This window comes from Trichomycterus rosablanca, chromosome 8 (assembly GCF_030014385.1).
Source record: "Trichomycterus rosablanca isolate fTriRos1 chromosome 8, fTriRos1.hap1, whole genome shotgun sequence".
Classification (NCBI taxonomy): Eukaryota; Metazoa; Chordata; class Actinopteri; order Siluriformes; family Trichomycteridae; genus Trichomycterus; species Trichomycterus rosablanca.
In genome coordinates, this window is record NC_085995.1 from 31,404,500 (window position 1) to 31,425,737 (window position 21,238).

Consider the following 21,238-nt stretch of genomic DNA (forward strand, 5'->3'; position numbering starts at 1 on the left):
ACTGGCCCTTTAAGTGTGTACATACTGGCCACACCTAGTGATTCCGGAAAACCAGACGCTGACCAAGTGGAAAACCATAAATATTTTGTATATACATACACACATATACAGTAAAATTAAGTTTTCTCTTTAGGCATCAGGGGTCAGAGAACTTAATTCAGAGATGTGTCCACGATTTGACCATATAGTATACATTTCCCCTTCAAGTATAAATGAACCTTTGACCCCAACTGTATGTATACACACACCATAATCACTTTACTTACTATAATGTGCAATTTGTAAAATACACTAACATAACAGTACTGTATATGATTAAAAATCACAGGGATAGTCCCCCCCCCCCCCCCCCCCCTTTAAAACTAATCGTAACGGGAGACATGTTTGCAAATTGCAGTGATACAAAAATCAAACAGCAGTCCTGTATGCAGAATCACTAATAAATAATCCAGATGTAAATCACTCAAGCACTATTAAGTACAATGAGGATGCAGGCAATAAACTAAATTGAACCACATTTATTACAACAAATCTAGGCTTCACGTGTGAAAGATGCAAAGCTGGTGCGCTACTGGCAACCGGGTAAATATTCAGACTAAGTGTGAAAGAGGCTGTCCAGATGCAGATACAGAGGCTTTAGTGTAAATGGTCAAGCTGCTGAAGTACCTCCAGTGTAGCATAAAAAAGGAACTTTTTAAAGCTGCTAGGGCCTTTTGTGGCTTTACACAGTGTGTGAACACCTAGCACAAAAACACTTCGTAATGTAGAATTTTCCACCACAAACAACATTGTGAATATTTGTGTAATGTGTGAGTGCTGAGTTCTCACCAGACTGTGAGCTTTTACATTTATTGCTTGTAAAACAACAATGGTTTATTTCCAGGTTATCAAACTGTAAACATGTCAAATCCAAACACTGTTCTCACCTCAACTAACTGCATGAGGTTCTCAAAGAAGACGTCCTCGTCGATGGTGAGTTTGCCGTTGTGATAGATGATGCGGTAGTGCTCCACTTTGCCGTCACAGCTTACACACAGCGTGTAATCGCCGGGGTAGTTCGTACTCTCCCGCGCCAGGAACAGCCCTGTCTCGGGTGGGTAGAGGAGCCGCTCAGCCTGCTCGCGTGTAATCTTACCATGAAACCATCTGCGTAAAAAAACAACAACATATGAACCGAATGTAAATCATCATTACAGACAGTTCATAAAGCCCTTAAAAGAAGAACCCCACCTCAAGGCTTTAATACCTGTAATGCATGTGTTGCTCAGGCGCACAAGATATACAAAATATATAGCAAAATTATAACAAATATGATAAATATAAGACAAATAAAGGCATTCATTCATGTGTGACTACATCCACACAACTGCTAACTAACAAAAACAAAAGTGGAGACATGAGTCCTGTAACATCTGCTGCAAAGATAACACAGTGTTTCACAATAATATCATCATAACAACTGTCAAATATAGTGATAGGGATAGTGTGATGGAGTCGGAATGCTTTGCTGTTCAGGCCCTGGACGACTTGCCATAAGTGCAGTTCTAAGAAAGAATGTCTGGTCTCTGAACTTCCCGAGTTCAACACTCAGCACTGCTACCAGTTGGCTGAGCGCCCCCTAGTGGGTATAATTGGCAATGCCTGCAGCAGACAAAATAGGCCTTTAAAGTCTGCCGGGTGGGAAAAAGACCGGACTGAAAAGTAGGTGGGGTCTTCAATGCCGTGTAAGGACCATGGTTAGTAGCCTAAGGTGCCCTTACAGGAAGTGGAGAAGGCCGGAAATCACTGAACGTATGGGTATGAATTCACTGAATATATGGGCAAATAAAAAAGGGGTTGTGGACTGCGCAGGGCAAGAATTACCCCTCTTTGGACACGGCCAGAGTCTCCAGCAGCGGAAGACGAACTGACTATGCTAAGTTGGGAGAAAAGAGAAAAATGCATAAATAAAATAGCAATGTCTGGTCATCAGTCTGTGATGTAATTATGCAATAAGTCAAAAATCCAAAGTGTAACAGCAAATTCACCTTGTAATTGTTTAAGGGAAAACAAAATTAATGTTTGGCCTAGTACAAATCCTGACCCGGCTTCCACTGTGATGCAGTAGCACGACTTTAAATGGCAAGTTTATGCCCCTATTATTGGAAGCATTTAGTTGTTAAATGTGGTTAAGGTTATTAGGTTATTATATTTTGAGGTAATGTATTCTAATAAATGAACTGACAATATAAAATCCATCCTCATACTTATCTGAGGGTTTATAATTGTGAGTAAAGAGATGAGTTCAATTAAATCTAAAAATTACTGCTTATATTTTTATACATTATAACGTTGCTGGCATGATGTTTGGACTAATATACACGATCAGGCATAACATTATGACCACCTTCCTAAAATTGTGTTGGTCACCCTTTTACTGCCAAAACAGCCCTGACACATCGAGGCATGGACTCCAAGGATGCCTGAAGGTGTGCTGTGGTATCTGGCACCAATATGTTATCAGCAGATCCTTAAACTCCTGTAAGTTACGAAGTGGGGCCTTTGCTCTCGGCATGCATCAATAAACCTTGGCTGCCCATGACCCTGTTGCCGGTTTACCACTTTGACGAGTGCAGTGCAGCTCAGCGTTGTGTACGGAGAGACACACCATGAGAGCACTCTTTTCTCATCTCTGTGCAGGCACCATCAATCAGCCAGCATAGGTCGTAATTGCACCAGTCGTGAGAGAGAGACCCCATCCGGCTTAGTCCCGCCAATATCTGAACAACAGACCAATCCTTGTTCATGTGGCAGCTCAGCCTAGCTGGCAGGCAGAGCTGAGATTCGATACGATGTATTCGAGATCCCAGCTCTGGCTCCAGTGTGTGTTTTTACCGCTGCGCCACCTGAGCGGCCTTCCTTGGTCCACTTTTGATAGATACTGACCACTGCAGACCGGGAACACCCCACAAGAGCTGCAGTTTTGAAGATGCTCTGACCCAGTCATCTAGCCATCACAATTTGGCCCTTGTCAAACTTCAAATCCTCAAATCCTTACACTTGCTTATTTTTCCTGCTTCTAACATCAACTTTGAGGATAAAATGTTCACTTGCTGCCTAATATATCCCACCCACTAACAGGTGCCGTGATAAAAAGATAATCAGTGTTATTCACATCACGTGTCAGGGGTCTTAATGTTATGCCTCGTCTGTGTATTTTTTATGTAATTTTTATTATCCTGGTCAGAGTTGCAGCTGGCATTGCACCAACACCTGGACAGGGCGACAATCCATCGCAAGGCTTCGGCCATCCCTCTCCCTCAGACATAGCCAATCATGTCAATGCAGACCCCCGTGCCAGCCAATATCACTGCTGAGATCTGGGTTGGAATGGGTAGTGGGCTAGCAAATAGTCTGCTTCATTACTGCAAGCTGCTGACAGTTTTCACCATGCCAGGAAACATGCAAATACAGAAAGTATAAATTCAGCAGTGCCTGCGTCGCTCATGCTGCAGTTGTATTCTGACAGTAATTGAAGAATAAAAGTTGAGCTTTTCCCACTGAACTCTCGTTGTGATAAGTTTTTGCATATCAGAACCGAATTTTTTCCATTTCCCTGAGTACTGTACACATAGTGATGTATTACATTACCTTCTTCAGCTGTTTCAAAAAGCTGAGAGCTACAGCGCCGATTCAAATGAGGCACGGGAGACGTTAATGTCGGGTACATTAGCAGGAAGACATGAGTCACCAGCACAAGTACAATAAGAGAACGTTGATCATATCAGTCGTGTGTGTGCCAAACATAGCTCTGACATGCTAAATGCGGTGTGAGTGTACACGCCCACGCATCTGTCTTTATTTAAAATGTTCTCACACAGGGCATGATTACAAGGACAGTGTCCACAACACCCTCACGAACACACCGACAGCAAAAACAACCTTTTTAAATTACACACACTGCTCGGATTTGGGCATGAAATACTTGTTTCAGGTTTAGGCCAGGGCTTTGACTAGGCCACTTTGTGATTTATTTCAGGCATTCACATGTAAAATTCCTTTTGAATTTTGGATCAATGTCCTGACACAGAACTGTCATACCTCAGCTTTAGCTCTTGGACAGATAACTTTACTTGCACCTGATAAATGTTCTGATGGATAGTTAAATGAAGTGTTTCTTTAATAAGGGGTAGTTATCCAGGTCCTGTTGCAGCAAAGCTAACCCATACTGTCACCATATTAACAAACTGTTTAACTGATGGCATAATATTTCCCTACAATATGATGTATTTGCTTTTCACCAAACATAATGAAACCATTGTTGTTGTTTTTCTCATTAATGTAGTAATGCATTTTTTCATTATTTCTTTTACCAATCTACTGTACATTGGTATATGGTATCAGGACACTACCAACAGGTCCTTCAAATTTTGATGCTGTGTCAGATGCCACAGTGTCATGTCTTTTGGCATCAATGAATTTTGGCCATGGTAAGGACCCATTGTTATTTTGGTGATACTTCAACCCATTGCCATGCACACTTTGGGATGGTAGTGGTCCTAATGTTTTGGCTTGTCAGTGTACATACTGTTTCTGGAGAAACTTTAGGGTATAAACTCTAAAGAAGTTTAAGATGAGATTAATATTCTGCATTGCTGTCTGAAATCAAGCCTGCTGTGTTTATAAGTTTAACTGAATTGTTTTAGTTTGTCAGGGTTACCATGGACTTAAGAAATGCAATTTCAAAATTCTTCAAACATTTTTAATTGGATTAAAATCAGAACATGACTGAGGTGCAGATCCATCCCCCTGCTGTTGTTTTTGCTGCTTTTAGGGTTTCTTGCTACTTTTTGCAAGTGACAGTTGGCTTTTGTAACCTTTCTTATCAATAGTATAAGAACATGCACCTGTACAAGGACAGCAACTTGAGAATTACCAATACATTTTGGTACTGCTCTGTAGAAGTTTATTGGCTGTATGCATTTTAAGTACATTAAATAGATTGGCTCTTACCGAATTCCTCCAAAATTCAAATCCACACACACAGAGAACACCCTTAACATATTGTCTTTACTTACGGCATGAGACTGAGCTTCCCGCCTGACTTCACCCCTTCTCTTTTCTGTACATAGTTTGCTGGGATGGTCCCCTCTCGTCCCACTATGTTTTTGGCTTTGTACCAGTTTGGATCCTGTCGGGCAAAAATATTGCTTGGATAAGATGCTTGGAAACAAATGTCATACAGAATAAATAATTGGTTTAGAAGAAGTATGTATATTGATTTTCTGGGAACTCTTAAGTAGTTTTTAACTGGAGCTACAAAGCTTTGATGATAAAAAAATGAATCTAAAATGCTACTATCTGAACTACTAACTGAATTATTCCTACAATGCACTTAGTATTAATCTTTTGTCACTTGGTCTACAAAAGACCCCACCAACAAACATAGGCTGATCACACAGGCCACACAAATGCATTAACATTTATATTAATAATACACCAGAAGTACAGATGTGCAGACCATATTCATTTCAGTCAAGCTTAGAATAAAAAAATAGGATATGTTTATTACATCAGTGTCCACACAAAATAATCAAACAATAAGCACTAAACAGTCGATCCAACAAAATAAAAGATTAAAAACTGAGTATTCCCTTAGTTTACAGTGTATCTCCTGTCAATTAATGAATGTTGTTTACCTTAGTGACTCCTATAATAGTAAGAACGTCTCCTTTACAGAGGGGCAGGTCCTGGTCGGTGGTGCCAGGGAAGTTGTACCTGGCCACACACTCAGTTCCTGGAGGCCAAATCGTCTAAAGTAGGTGAAACAACATAACAGTCAGTGGACATAAACATTTTGAAACAAACTGTTATAGTTAAAAGCAGAAATACAGAGCTACAATTTTGTAAGTTTTACACTGCACACATCAATAAATAATAAAATCCAGTGATGGAAAATATGGTCAACATTTCATAATGAATAATTAAATTCAAATGAATTCTGTTCTGTTTTGCTACCAAGTGACTGAATGTAATACTTGTTTTATGTTTTTGTAACACATGCAAATGTGTGTTCAAAATGTCGTTACTTATAGTATATGTGGCCACGTATTTTGTAATAACTTTCCGATCACAGGAAAGCCAAAATTACCATCTGGGTGATTTTATGTAAATTACTTTGTGTGATGCCAAAGCCATATATGCTGTAATTTTGCAACAAGCACAATTTAGATCAAACACAAGTTCTTTTTGAAGCATTTCAAACTAAAAAAAGAAAAATATTTTAACCAGTGTCTTAGTTCTACCACTATTCTCCCAGAGCTACTGCTGAAAGCACAGATCATAGCTTACCCAACATATGACCACCAATAATCTGATTATTACTACACCAGAGATCATGTAAACTAGACAGCAAACTCATTAGGTTAAATTGAATTAACCTAGATTGTAAGTGGAATTCAGGAAATTGAGAAAGACCTTAATTTTGGCCAATTCAGGTTTGGGACTGATACTGAGAGTGTACAGACAATTGCACCTCCAATGGTTGGCTGTATTCGGTCACCCCAGTTCATGTTCAAGAGGCTTTATTTTTATTTTAACTATACACAAGTACATATTATGTGTAAATGAAACAACAGTCCTCTGGACCACAGTGCAACACAGATCACAAGTGCAAATACTTCAATATAAACAGTGTAATAAATACAAGGACCTACAATAAATACAGGGCACATTTTCAGGATCTAAAAAAGAGTAAATGAGTGACATAGCCAATGACATAACCAATCATGCCTGTGTAAACGGCTGACTGGCCGATAGCACCTGCTAAGATTCAAACCCTGGATCTCAGCAGCAGTGGGCTACTGTATTTTGTAAAAGAGAGTAATGTTGTAATAAAAGTAATGTTGGTTAAAATAGTTATTTAAATTGATTTCTGGGACTGAACAACTAGGACTGATTTTCAAATTAAGATATCAGAAATACATGTGATCTGGTGACGCAAATTTAATCTCAGTTTTGCCATCAACCTGGTCAGACATACACACCTAGACATACAATTTGCCGTGTCTGAGTTTGCAAGGTCGGATGGGGAATGACGTATGAGATCCTCCATAAATGTTAAAGTTCGAGAATGGCTGAAGACACAGGAGATGGAATTAGCATTTCCCAGTAAGGGCAATGCAAAAAAAGGGGCAACAAAAGAGCCAGTGTTATGTGACAGCATGGCTATGACAAACGTGTCGGAGAAAGCATTTTAAGGTACGGTTAAGGTACTGGACAAATAATCAAAAGGTTGCTGGTTCAAGCCCAACCATTGCCAGGTTGCAACTGTTGGGCCCTTGAGCAAGACCCTTGACTGTATACTGTCACAGTACTGTACATCACTTTGGATAAAAGCATCTGCTAAATGCTGAAAATGTAAATTTGTGACAGCTGGTCTGGAGTGAAGGTCTGCTGCAGTATAGGCGAAATACCGTTGGGTAATTGGATATGACTAAATTGGGGGGGAAATGCATGAACCGAAAGAATCATAAAGAGAAAAACTGTGAATTGCATGTATGTATGTATGTGTATATCTGTTTAAATATATATATATATATATATATATACGCACACACACAAACATATATAAATACACACATGCAGTTGCAATTAGAAATACATAACCCCACAATGAAAATAAGCATTAAAGATCATTGCACCAAAAGGGCAACTGGGTATAAGAAGATTCCCAAGACCTTATGCATTCCTCAAGACACTATTGGGAGTATTGTCCGGAAGTTCCAAACCTATGGCGCAGAAGCAAACTTGCCTACCCATGAGACAATGCTCAAAATTTGGTCCAAAGGCCTAAGCAATCTCATCAGATCAGGGACTTCCTGGCTGGACTCCAAAACACAAACCCTACTGACCAAGAAGCACAGAAGCACAGGAAGGGTCAACTGGAATACACCAGAAGGAATTTGGATAGGCCTGAAGAGTTCTGGTACAACAGCACTGGAACTGTTTGGTCTTATGGATCAGTGGTTTGACCAGAAGAATACTGTCCTCCTGATCAAGCATGGAGGGGGTCAGTGATAAAGTGGGAATGTTTTTCTGCTGTAAGGACTGGCAAGCTTGTTGTGTGACTGGCATCATGGATTCACAGAAACATCAAGTCATTTTGGGAGGAATGTTATGCCTTCTGTAGTAACCTTGGTGATAATTAGACTTTCAAACAGGACAATGCTCCCAAGCACACTTCCAAGTCAACCAAAGCTTGGTAAAAAATCTATGGTGGACTTTAAAGAAAGCAGTTGCGGCATGAAAGCCACCAAAGCTCAATGACCTGGAAGCTTCTGCTCAAGACAAATGGCCAAATATTCCACAAGAGAGCAGTCAGATGCATCAACATTTGTTAAGAGAACTCTCAAAATGATGTCAACTTGTGTTGACAGATGGTATGTATCAATAAATATTCTCTGTTTTAAGACTTGTTGTATATTGTCATTATATTCTACACACACCATCACAGCACATAAAGTTCATGAACATTTAAAAATAAGGGTACTAAAATACACATTCGCTGCCCCTTGAATCATTATTCTCAATGGTAGAACTTTGTGGCTTACTTTTAGTATGAATACTTAAGAAACATAGCACTGTCGCCTCACAGCAAGAAGGTCCTGGGTTCGATCCCCAGGTGGGGCGATCCGGGTCCTTTCTGTGTGGAGTTTGCATGTTCTCCTCGTGTCTGCGTGGGTTTACTCCGGGTGCTCCGGTTTCCTCCCACAGTCCAAAGACATGCAAGTGAGATAAATTGGAGATACTAAATTGTCCATGACTGTGTTTGATATAACCTTGTGAACTGAAGAACCTTGTGTAATGAGTAACTACCGTTCCTGTCATGAATGAAGCCAAATGTGTAAAACATGCTGTTAAAATCCTAGTAAACAAACATACAACTTAAGAAACACTGTTAAATATTATTTTATATTATTTAGATTAAAGTAGTTTAAAAAACACATCGTACAGGCTTCCTCATGTGAATAACACATACTAATGAAACAATATACTTGTCCTAGAGGGGACTACCCCAACAACAAGCAAATTATAATAACTGTCATCCATTAGCTTTTATTCACTTTTAGTATTGTTTGAGTGAAGCATTTGTTTAAATCTTACCTGTAGGGCCGACATGATGAAGTAGTTAAAAGAGGAGAGGTAAAAGGGGGGAGAGGGATGAAAGTAATCCTCTCAGTGTCCCGCCAAACTCAGCACCACCATTAGAGCTGGAGCTACAACATCCACCTGAACCAAAGTGCAACCAGGACCTACAAATACAATAAAAAAACACACAGATTAGAACCGACAGACACTCGTATACACAGAGTGAATTATTAATGCAGGTATGAAAGGAACTGCACTGTCTGAGCAACACTAACCAGTCTACAGTACTTACCAGCATATCTGCTTAGACCCTTATCATACTGTAAAAGGTAATTAAAGTCCAAAAAGCACCAGAACTTGTTAATTGAAGACTTCAAAATCAACAGTTCAAAATACCCAATTGTTCTTAAGCGAAGCAAAGCGTCAGTGTGAGTAGGTTAATAACAGGAAGCACAAACACTTTCAAAGGGGAAGTGGTGGCTGCAGATTTTCCGATGCCTCAGTCAGGAACTGAGCAGGGCATGTACAAATGCAGTCAACTGAAGAACCCTTCAGAGGCTGGTTTTACATTTAAGAAGGGTAAAAAATAAACAGCCTGATCTAAATCCACAATAAATCATATAATAATACAATGAGAGGCAATAGTTTTTATTAAAGACCACTTATTATGTCATATTAATTCATTAAAGCACTGTAAGGTCATACGTGAAGATTGTAAGTAAAAATATGTTAAGACATGCTTTATAGGAAGTAAACCATTTCTCATCTAATTTAAATGCAAAATGTCTAACTGTCTGGGTATTTTTGAAAGGACATGTTAAATGCTATAACTTTAGCCCTATTTTTTTAAGGTTACGTTTACTTTTTAAAAAAAATTTTTAATATGGTACATTTGGTAGATAAACAGTAACTGTGTTTTAAAATGTAAAATGCAAAAGTTTGATTCCCATAAGGGAATCAACAAATCAACAATGCCCATATACGTACACAGATCAGTCATAACATTAAAACCACCTCCTTGTTTCTACACTCACTGTCCATTTTATCAGCTCCACTTACCATATAGAAGCACTTTGTAGTTCTACAATTACTGACTGTAGTCCATCTGTTTCTCTGCATACTTTTTTAACCTGCTTTCATGCTGTTCTTCAATGATCAGGACCCCAACAGGACCACCACAGAGCAGGTATTACTTAGGTAGTGGATGATTCTCAGCACTGCAGTGACACTGACATGGTGGTGGTGTGTTAGTGTGTGTTGTGCTGGTATGAGTGGATCAGACATAGCAGCGCTGCTGGAGTTTTTAAATACTGTGTCCACTCACTGTCCACTCTATTAGACACTCCTACCTAGTTGGTCCACCTTGTAGATGTAAAGTCAGAGATGATCGCTCATCTATTGCTGCTGTTTGAGTTGGTCATCTTTGAGATCTTCATCAGAGGTCACAGGATGCTGGCCACGGGGAGCTGTTGGCTAAATATTTTTGGTTGGTGGACTATTCACAGTCCAGCAGTGACAGTGAGGTGTTTAAAAACTCAGTCAGCATTGCTGTGTCTTATCCACTCATACCAGCACAACACACACTAACACACCACCACCATGTCAGTGTCACTGCAGTGCTGAGAATGATCCACCACCCAAATAATACCTACTCTGTGGTGGTCCTGTGGGGGTCCTGACCATATAAAGAAATAGATAGACTACAGTCAGTAATTGTAGAGCTACAAAGTGCTTGATATGATAAGTGAAGCTGATAAAATGGACGGTGAGTGTAGAAACAAGGAGGTGGTTTTAATGTTATGGTTGATTGGTGTATATAGTTGGATGAGGAATCTATAAATATTTTTGAATATGCTATTTGGATGAACTTTATGTGCTCATGTCATCCCATTTGTTATGTTACTGATGACCAAATACAATCAAAGCAATCGAGAGATAAAAAGCTCAACAGCAGCAACCTTAGCGGTGAAGTGTCTTGAGCCAGCGACCTTCTGATGACAAGTCCAGTTCATTAACTTTGAGCTACCACATGCTCAGTGTAAAGACACTAAGCTGTTTGATTTAAATGTTTAAATGGTTGAGTAGCCTGACTTTGCTTTGCAGGTAGAAAAGAGTGGGATTTTAATATTAGAGTCATAATTTGCATCATTACACTGTCTGAAATAGAGAGATCTGAAATATACCTTGTCTAAAGAGCCAGGTGGTAGTGTTGTGTTTGTAAGGTTGAAAACTTTTGGTCTTAAGTATTAGTTAGAAATAATGTCCAAGGTTCAAGATTAAATGACATGCATAAAATATGCTTGGTAACAAATATACAGTTTATTCAATATTTAAACACTGAGTTTTTGCACACTGTGTGTTATAGATTTAAATATATGAAAATGTAATTACAAATGACAATTACATCCATGTAAATCCAAACCTAGAACACAATGAGATGTTCCAAAAATCAAGGAGTCTGACTCCACTTTCTGAACTTGCTTGCTTGATAACCTTTTTGTGCCTATAGAAAGCTCTTGTTTGACTGCACCCATAAGTAAAACATCTGATAATATATAAACCCTTGGTGTGGTCCTAAATGGCAAGCTATCCTTCTCAGGTCATGTTGCTACCTGACTCAATCGTGTCGGTTCTTCCGTTTAGCATTAAAAAGATTTTAATAATCATCTTTACGGAAGCCACTCAGATTCTTGTCCAGTCTACCATAATTCCATCATTTCAAGGCTGAACTACTGCATCGTACTGGCAGGTCTTCCAATGTTCACGATCAGACCTCTGCAATGGATTCAAAATGCAGCTGCCTGCCTGGTGTTTAATCAACCCAAATGCTGCCAAATCACCTCACTGACTGGTTTCCTGTAGGAGCCCACATTCAGTTTAGCTTGACTAGAGAGCCAAAAACAAACCAGCCCTGACCTACCTTAGGAGAAATTATCAACCCAATTCTGTACCCATCTTGTCTCAAGTCTTGCCTACATCCACTATTTAAAACTCGAGGAAGACAGGCGTCGAGACTCTTCTCTGCACTAGCACCAAGCTGGTGGAATGAACGTCCACTGTCGAACAGCTGGGTCTCTCGCCGTCTTCAAAAGAAGACTACAGACGCTCCACTTAAATGAAAACTAACCTTCTACTCACTAACATCTCTGTCTTTCTCTTTTCTAACTATGTACCTTTGTTTGAACAGGGTTTTAGCACATTTGTCTTCTAAAAGACACCGTCAAGCCAGCTTACAACACCATGGGCTTGTAGGCCGCCAACTAAAAAGGTTTTTTTTAGTCCACATAATCAGCACTAAACCTTAAGACACCAATTTTTTCTTACATTGCTGCCTTCTATATCATGGTTATAAAGCTCGTTTCATTGTAATCCCAAGTCTGCCATGACATGCTCCTTACAAATGTATTTAAACTTGCAAACATTTCTGAGTTAAATGTGACTGTTCCACATTTAAACCTAAATAAGTGAAGTACTAAAATAATATACATGTTTTTCCATCATGAAATATGTTTTTAGAAACTAGATTAGGTCACATTTCTATAAAGTGGATATGAAGATGAATTTTCCACTCTAATGACACAAGAGATATGACACAATGATTCTGGCTAAGCATCTTAAGAGTTAAACTGCCTTAAAACAGTTGTCAGCACTTCCTGTATAGTGTGACTGCAGTGCACCCCGACTTCATTTCCTGTTCTTTCAAGATAAAAGCCTGCTTGTTTGAATTTCCTCAGTAGTTTAAAAAATGAGTCTAAGTGGTCTAAAAACAAAATCTAAGCAGATTATTTTGTTTATTTATTTATTTGTATTTATTAGGATTTTAATGTCATGTTTTACACGCTTTGGTTACATTCATGACAGAAATGGTAGTTACTCATTACACAAGATTCATCAGTTCAGTCATGGACAGTTTGGTCACTTGCATGTCTTTGGACTGTGGGAGGACACCAAAGCACCCACAGGAAACCCATGCAGACACGAGGAGAACATGAAAACTCCACACAGAAAGGACCCGGACCGCCCCACCTGGGGATCTAACCCAGGACCTTCTTTCTGTGAGGCGACAGTGCTACCCACTGAGCCATAGTGCCGCCCTGAATTATTCTATTTAGTCTTAAGCCTTGGTCACAAATAACATGAACGATTTAACAAAATAGCTCATCAAACAAAAAACTCTCGCCCAATACTGACCGATAGTGACTAATATTTGTTTTCTAGCTTTGCACAGTTAATACAGGCTAATGTTGCTTATGCAAAATGACATCATACAGTATTTTGGTAATTTTTCCACCACCCACACCCTAAAACTGCATCTAGCTGTTAATGAGGCAGAATCACTCAGTAAAATACATGTACATGTACTGCTTACTGACAAAATACATGTCAATGTCAATGAACAATCAACATGACAACAGCAACAACAGTTTGTGGTAGTTTTATTTTAATTAGCCAAGGTGCTACAATGTGTTAATGACCACATTTCCTATGCTCACTTATGTTGCTTTATATATCCTTTACAATACACTGATACACCAGCTTTGTCTTCATAATTTACCAACACTTCAGCAGAGGAGCTTTATGTTCCTGATGATAAAGAGCTGAACAGCAAATTCTGACAAGAAGCAATGCCACTACACACTATACAAAGGTTCTTAGATGTCACTGATACCAAGAATACCAGCCATTGGGGAGCATCTGTGTTTGGAACAGTTTAAACCAAGACCAAAATCAGGTACTTACATTTTTGGTACATTTTTAGCACTAATGTGCACCAAATGCAGAAAAGAATATATAATATTTTTGTGGACCGTTACCGGTTAGGCATTAGCAGACTAGTAAGGAAACCTAAGCTCTTAGATCTAAGATAGACCTAAGATCTTCTATCTAATGTACCTCACAAATGCTTTATTAAATAATACCATGCACTGTAATTTTTGTTCTGCTGAAAAGCAATAACTAATCTCCATCTAGTTTAACTAGTTTTCATTTTATTCTGAGATACAGTTTTCCAAACAGAAGACAGGATGTTCTGGAGAAACACTATTCATATGCTCGCCAGGAGCCGGAATCAACTTGACGACACTTAATAATAATAATAATAATAATAATGATGATATAAAGCTCTGCATGATGGCTGTGTGTAGCAAAGCAGGAAACCAGCACTGTCTAATTCAATGTCAGGCTCTAAGGTCCGGTAATTTAGGCATTAACAGACTGGCAACGACATGAATTGGATAGACTGATGCTGTGGATCCTGATCAGAGAGCAGATTGGTATCTCATGGGTATGTCATTAGTAAAAATGTAACGATACACTCTACCCACAATGCGATACGATTCACGATACTGGGTTCACGATACGTTTTTTTCCAGAATTTTTTAAACAAAATGAAATTGAAGGCAATTTATGACAAAGTTTCCTTTTATTATTTCTCTTTAAATAAATAAAATAAAATCGTTTATTGACCTAAATAATTAATGCCCTTTTATTTCTGAGGTAGGTACAAACTATGCAAACTGAAATGAAATTTTAAAAGAAATCCCACATAAAATAAATAAATGAATAATACAAATAAAGAAAGTATCCTCACAAATAAATTTGGCTGGAAAATCCCGTACAACTCTGTGTAGTGATGTTAACCAGGTGAGGTGAATAGCACCAGTGCCCGCTGCTGTTTAAAGTGAATATCGATTCATTTTACATGAATTACCAATTTGAATCATAGCGCATGTGCACCGATTTTTAACTGTCTTGTGGTGCATCAGCTTAGGTATTTCTAGATTTGTAGGTCTTGAAAATGGCTTTTGGGGTATAATATTTGTTAAAAAAAATAAATAAATAAAAAATAAAAAAACTCTTAATTTTTACTCCATATACTCCATGTGTACATAATTGTAATGTGAAGAAAATAAATCAGCACATTTAAATGGACATTGAATTGTACACATTTAAACTATGTTCATTAAAAGTTTAAAGGTTCACTTCACTGTAAAACTACTTTTATTAATCACCACCGCAGGACAAAGAGTTTCAATACTTTGATTTGCCAATGAAATGTGAACATGCAATAATAAATCCTGATTTCACTTAACTCATGTTTGTTAAAATGAAACCAGATATTAAAAAAAAAAGCTTAAAGTTGAACCAGCGTCATGTTACATCCCTCAGGTATTGTTATCAAATGTTATGAGATATCTGACATTTAGCGTGGCACTGTTGTCAGAGACTGCAGCACCTTACAACAGTAAGCAAAGGCTTTAATCCAAGTCGAAATTACAGTTGTGGCTAAGTAACCCAAGCCATTACTAGGCAACTTTAATTTAACTTTAACTTCAGTTAAGATCAACTTTACAAATAAATGTAATTACACGTAATTACAACGTAAATGGAACAGTGGTATCTTCGCCAAGGTTGGGAAGAAAACCAACACAGTTACCCTGTGTTGAGAGCAAGTTTGTCCAGATGGAAATACGTATGTCAAACAAGAACCCCAAAAGCAGGTCTGTATTTATTTGAATCTGCTGAAATAAAGGTGACACCTTCCACAGTCAAACAAGCTTTACATCACCATGAACAAGAAAACCCTGGTCCAAATCTGCACTTTTGTGCTTGATTGAAGCTTGTTGGTGAAGACATGGACAAAGAAAATCCCTCTTTGTAGTAATAAAGTATGTTTGATACAAAAAAAAATGAAGGTGAGGCATTTAACCCAACAACACTGTACCTACCGACAGGAATGGTGGTGGTAGTAGTATTATGCTAGTATTCTGCTCTGGGACAGTTTTGCTTAAGGTAACTGCTGCACTGCAGAAAATTAACAGAGAGCTGACACCGATCCGATACTCTGTATAGGTATCGGTCCGATATTGGCCCAAATCGCTGGATCGAATATCGGAATGAAAAAAATGTGTAATCCGATAATAAAAACAGCAGTTTTGCGTGATGTTTTGTGTGATGTTGTAGGTTCTGTATTTATTCCTTTAGAATATTTGTTTCACAGTCTGAGCATTGTTATTTAGATAGCTAGTTTAACCATGGTGCATTGAGACATGTATTATTACTGCTTAGTTGTTTGAGAGGGGAAACGACGGTATCGGATTGGTATCTGTATCGGCAGATGCTCAATTTGCAGTATCGGTATCGGACATAAAAAAGCCCTAATAATGATGAAGAAGGATGATGCTTCAGCACCTCAAACCATAGGCCAAAATGTTCAAATCAAGGACCAATCGGGTGTTTTAATAGAACAATAAGCTGCTAAAATTAGTCCTGATCTCTACCCTATCAGAAATAATATAGACTGTACTGAAAAGTCAAATTTGTGTTTTTAAACCACCAGATTTGGTTAAACCCTTTCAACACTCGCCAAGTACAGTGGTTGAAGATTCTGTTGCCGATAGCTATTAAAATGAGATCTATGTGAAAAGAACAAAGAGACCAATAATGCCTTATAAGGTGTGCCAGTATGTAAGATTTGGGCATGGAGAAGTTTAGATGAGTCAATGTCTCTTGAAATAAATCAATAACTCATAAACAAGTCCCTAACTACATTTACTAACACAGATGTGTTTGTGTGGGAGGTCTTGAGTAAAACTCTACACTTTGAGGTCACTTCCTGTGCTGCTCAGAGCAACGTTTTTGTTTTTAGATGCAAACAGACAAAAGTGGGTGATGAATACTATAGATGGGTGTTGGCTGGAGACACAGAGAGCAAAAATGGTGCCAACCACACATTCACAGCACCCATACACAGAAGCCTCACAGAATGGGATATAAGGAACTTCCTTTTAAAAACACACTCTCTTCCTTTGCTGTTCAAAACACCTAATTTTATACCTCCAGAACAGGAACAGCATGAATCATTTAAAGATAGGAAGCATGCTGCCAGGCCTAGAGAGAGACCCGTTACTGCATGAGTCACAAGTTCACACAGTTAGCAGCTATCAGGCTAAAATGTTTAGTCTGGTCCTAAAAACACAACATAGAGCTGTATAAAGTATCCAATATATACTTTTATACAAATAAGTTATGTTGGTAAAAGTAAAGTAAGTCATGAGGAATCAACTCCTGGCAGCTGCTTTAAGCATTATTGTAACATTTCAATAAATAAGTGTTCAAATTTGAACCAACCAATTATAAATGTATATAAATAAAAGTGCGTTTATACCAATCGCATAAACATATTGATCCAGTTATTGTTAGAACTGTTCAACTAGCATGCAGTCATTTTGATAAAGTAAAATACTACTGTAAAACGTATGAAAGTTAAAAGAAACTCAACACAATTGGAACAAACACTTGGAGATTATAGTGGAAGTTAGAAGACTGGAAGTTAATTCTTAAGTGAAGTAAAGAGTCAAGAATTGCACTGGGCATTTAGCACCATCACCAAGCTACAATAGATGAAAGCCTTGGTCTGACTAGTAGCCATGTAAAGCCTGGACACTGAAGAAAAAGCAAAAAAGACACATTCATGCTTTTAAGAACAAGTGTCTCAGGGAAGAAGATCATGACCACTGAGCAAGTTTACAAAATGGAATAAGCTACTGAACCACAATAAGTCCCACAACTTATAAACCTGTTTGGGTTCTGAAGAAAGAAAGAGAAAAAGAAAAAGAAAAAGAAAAAAAAAAAAAAAAAAAAAAAAAAAAAAAAAAAAAAAAAAAAAATCACACCCCTGATAACCTGTGTATAATATACTGAACGATTACACCAGTTTACCAGAAATAACTATAAATTAGGGATGTAATGATACACTCTACCCACGATGCAATGCGATTAATGATACTGGGTTCACTATGCGATTTTTTCCCCGATTTTTTAAACAAAATGAAATTGAAGACAAATTATGACAAAGTTTCCTTTTATTATTTCTCTTAAAAAAAAATACTGTATTTGCGCTTATCTTTTATTTATCTAAATAACGAATGTCCTTTTATTTCTAAGGTAGGTACAAACTATGCAAAACAATGCTGCACATTTCCCTTTGTGTAAAAAAAACTGAAATGAAATTTCATTAAAAAAAAAAAGAATATAAAGAAAGTATCCTCACATAAATACATTTGGCTGGAAAATTCCAAACTTGGCAACCCTGTAGTGACGCCAACCAGGCGAGGTGAATAGCGCCAGTGCCCCCTGCTGTTTAAAGTGAATATCGATTCATTATACATGTAGACCGATTTGAATTGTTACACATGTGAATCGATTTTTAACTGTCTTGTGGTGCATTGTTACATCCCTACTATAAATTATGACAAAAACTGATTAAAATACAAAAACAGCACAGCATCTTTCAGTGCTGTCATCTTTTATAAAATATCTACGATTAATATCCTATTTATAACATCTTTAAATAAATAATCAATTAATGATCCAGTCACACTAAAGACAATACACAAAACACATTCAATCAATTTAATTATTATTATAATAATAACAACCAATTTGACTTTCTTAGACATTTGTAAACAAAGATTAAAATGCTACAGGGACCAACAGTTTTGACTTTTTTCTATATTTACTCAAACTATATTTTCTATATTTCCAGGACACCAAAATTTGTTTTTTGAATCTGATCTCTGGTTTTAAAGGTTGATGTTTTTTGACCCTTTTACAACAAATTCAAATACTTTTTAAATTTACACTAAAAATAATTAGCCAATCTAGCTCATGTCACACTAAACATAGCTCATCTTCAAACAGGACAAACACATGCCCCATTAAGCCTCAACAGCCTCAACCCTCTACTCAAGTTTCCCTCTTCACCATCTGTGACATTGCACACGATTCAGTAGAACGCAGATGTAGTTACACAAGCCGAGAGAGTACATGTAAACCCGACAACTGTGAAAGAATGTAACATGTAACATAGTATGTCTCAAGCAGCTTTACACATACATGTCATAAAAGCAACACTCGTCAACTTCACAGTCATCCCTTCAAACACCTGCAGCATTTTACTGTACTGGGTTAAATTACAGAAAACTGGTTACCTTAAATCTAACTTATAATGGATGTCTAAAAATAGCGACAGCAATTCTGGGAATAACCTTTAAAATGTGGAACAGTACATTTAAAAAAAAAAATGCATGACAACATTATAAACCAGTTAAACAGACCTGGATAGTGGGCACATACAGTATGTTTTATACATTACTACTAAAACTGCTCAACAAATAATTTCAAATACTTTAAACTAAATGGCAGGGGTTCATGGATTGGAGGAACTCCACTGCCCACACATGGCCATTGACTTTCAACCCTATTGAACACCTATAAAATGAATATGAACGTTAAATCTGCATGCTTTGTTAGCCCCCTTTCATGCTGTTCTTCAATAGTCAGGACTCTCCCAGGACCACTACAGAGTAGGTATTATTTGGGTGGTGGATCATTCTCAGCACTGCAGTGACAGCAATGCTGATGGAGTTTTTAAACACCTCACTGTAACTGCTGGACTGTGAATAGTCCTCCAACCAAATATATCCAGCCAACAGCGCCCCGTGGCCAGCGTCCTGTGACCACTGATGAAGATCTTAAAGATAACCAACTCAAACAGCAGCAATAGATGAGCGATCGTCTCTGACTTTACATCTACAAGGTGGACCAACTAGGTAGGAGTGTCTAATAGAGTGGACAGTGAGTGGACACGGTATTTAAAAACCCCAGCAGCGCTGCTGTGTCTGATCCACTCATACCGGTGCAACACACACTAACACACCACCACCATGTCAGTGTCACTGCAGTGCTGAGAATGATCCACTACCTAAATAATACCTGCTCTGTGGTGGTCCTGTGGGGGTTCTGATCATTGAAGAACAGCATGAAAGCAGGCTAAAACAGTATGTAGAGAAACAGATAGACTACAGTCAGTAATTGTAGAACTTCAAAGTGCTTCTATATGGTAAGTGGAGCTGATAAAAATGGACAGTGAGTGTAGAAACAAGGAGGTGGTTTTATGTTATGGCTGACCAGTGTATAGTAGCCTATACTAATTCTCACGTTATATACACAAGAGAAAACTTTAGGTTTTACAGTACAGGTTGGGTGTCATTTTAAACTCAGTTAGTTGACTAAGCTTAAACTGAAGAACTTGGATGTCCTATTTTAGCCTAAAACTTTACAGACACAAAAATAAGTCAACACAGAGAGGAAAAATGTGATGCAATCAGGTGAAAACACCCAAAAAATAAAAATAAAATCTGTACGCCACAACAAGAAAACAACAGGAAGCTGCAACTCACAAACGAAAATGTCAGAGAAAGAAAATCCTGACATTTCAGTCTCAGTTCATTCAGTAGAGAAGAATCAAGGCATCTCAGTGTTTTCTGCATAGCAATGAAAGGGTGTGCCTGGACAAGTACCCTATTAAAAATGATATCATCATTTGAGGAATGCAGGGTCACAGCTCCATCTAGCACAAAAGCACTTTTCATAAGAAACACTGCACGCATGATGCAGCTGCACGTCAGCATGCCGCTGAATGAGACTCAATTAATCTGGTTTAAATTAGGAATGGCAGAATCAATAGTGGATTCCAGAAACATCTTTCTCGCTATTCAGTAAGAACACAGAAGTGCGTCTATGTGTCGCCATTATCAGAAAATCTGGTTATGCTCCATCTGGGTCAAACAGATCCATGATATATAAGAGGCTTTAATGGGAAATTGATTACTCCGGGCAGATTTGTGGCTACGTTGTGGGTTTAATTGTTACAGTCAGTAACAACACAAACTTTATCTGTATTGCTACACTATACTGTACATTCCTTTCACATTAACAACTAGTCTCAGGAGGCCAGCTGCAATTCTCTTAACAATGTGTAAAGTCTCAAGTAAGTCATTAAAAAAAGTAGCTATAAGTGCTGCTGAAATTCAGCGTGACCACACCTGAAGGGTGAATGTTTAAAAAATAGACTTACCATTCAGTTTAGTGGTGTTACATTGCACTGTTAAACCATTACTATTATGACCATTACTGCATCTTTTCACCTGCACACGGCGAGTTTATATGTGGATCAGCTTTGTGTACGAAGAGCCACACCCTGATCAACGCATTATAGAGGTCATAATTGCATTAGTTATGAGGAGTTTCCTGTCTGGCTCCCACC

The 21,238-nt window shown here is 38.1% G+C and overlaps 1 protein-coding gene across 1 annotated transcript in view; it reads right to left on the reverse strand.

The window, feature by feature from the left end:
- csk (C-terminal Src kinase) overlaps positions 1-21,238 on the reverse strand; it is a 60,728-nt gene that overhangs the window by 11,362 nt on the left and 28,128 nt on the right. The window contains exons 2-5 of the mRNA XM_063000724.1: positions 9,145-9,293; positions 5,679-5,792; positions 5,058-5,170; positions 927-1,146 (exon numbers count right to left, since the gene is read on the reverse strand). Of these exons, the coding sequence (XP_062856794.1) occupies positions 927-1,146; positions 5,058-5,170; positions 5,679-5,792; positions 9,145-9,159 (462 nt within the window). The 5' untranslated portion in view covers positions 9,160-9,293. The remainder of the gene's footprint in view (positions 1-926; positions 1,147-5,057; positions 5,171-5,678; positions 5,793-9,144; positions 9,294-21,238) is intronic.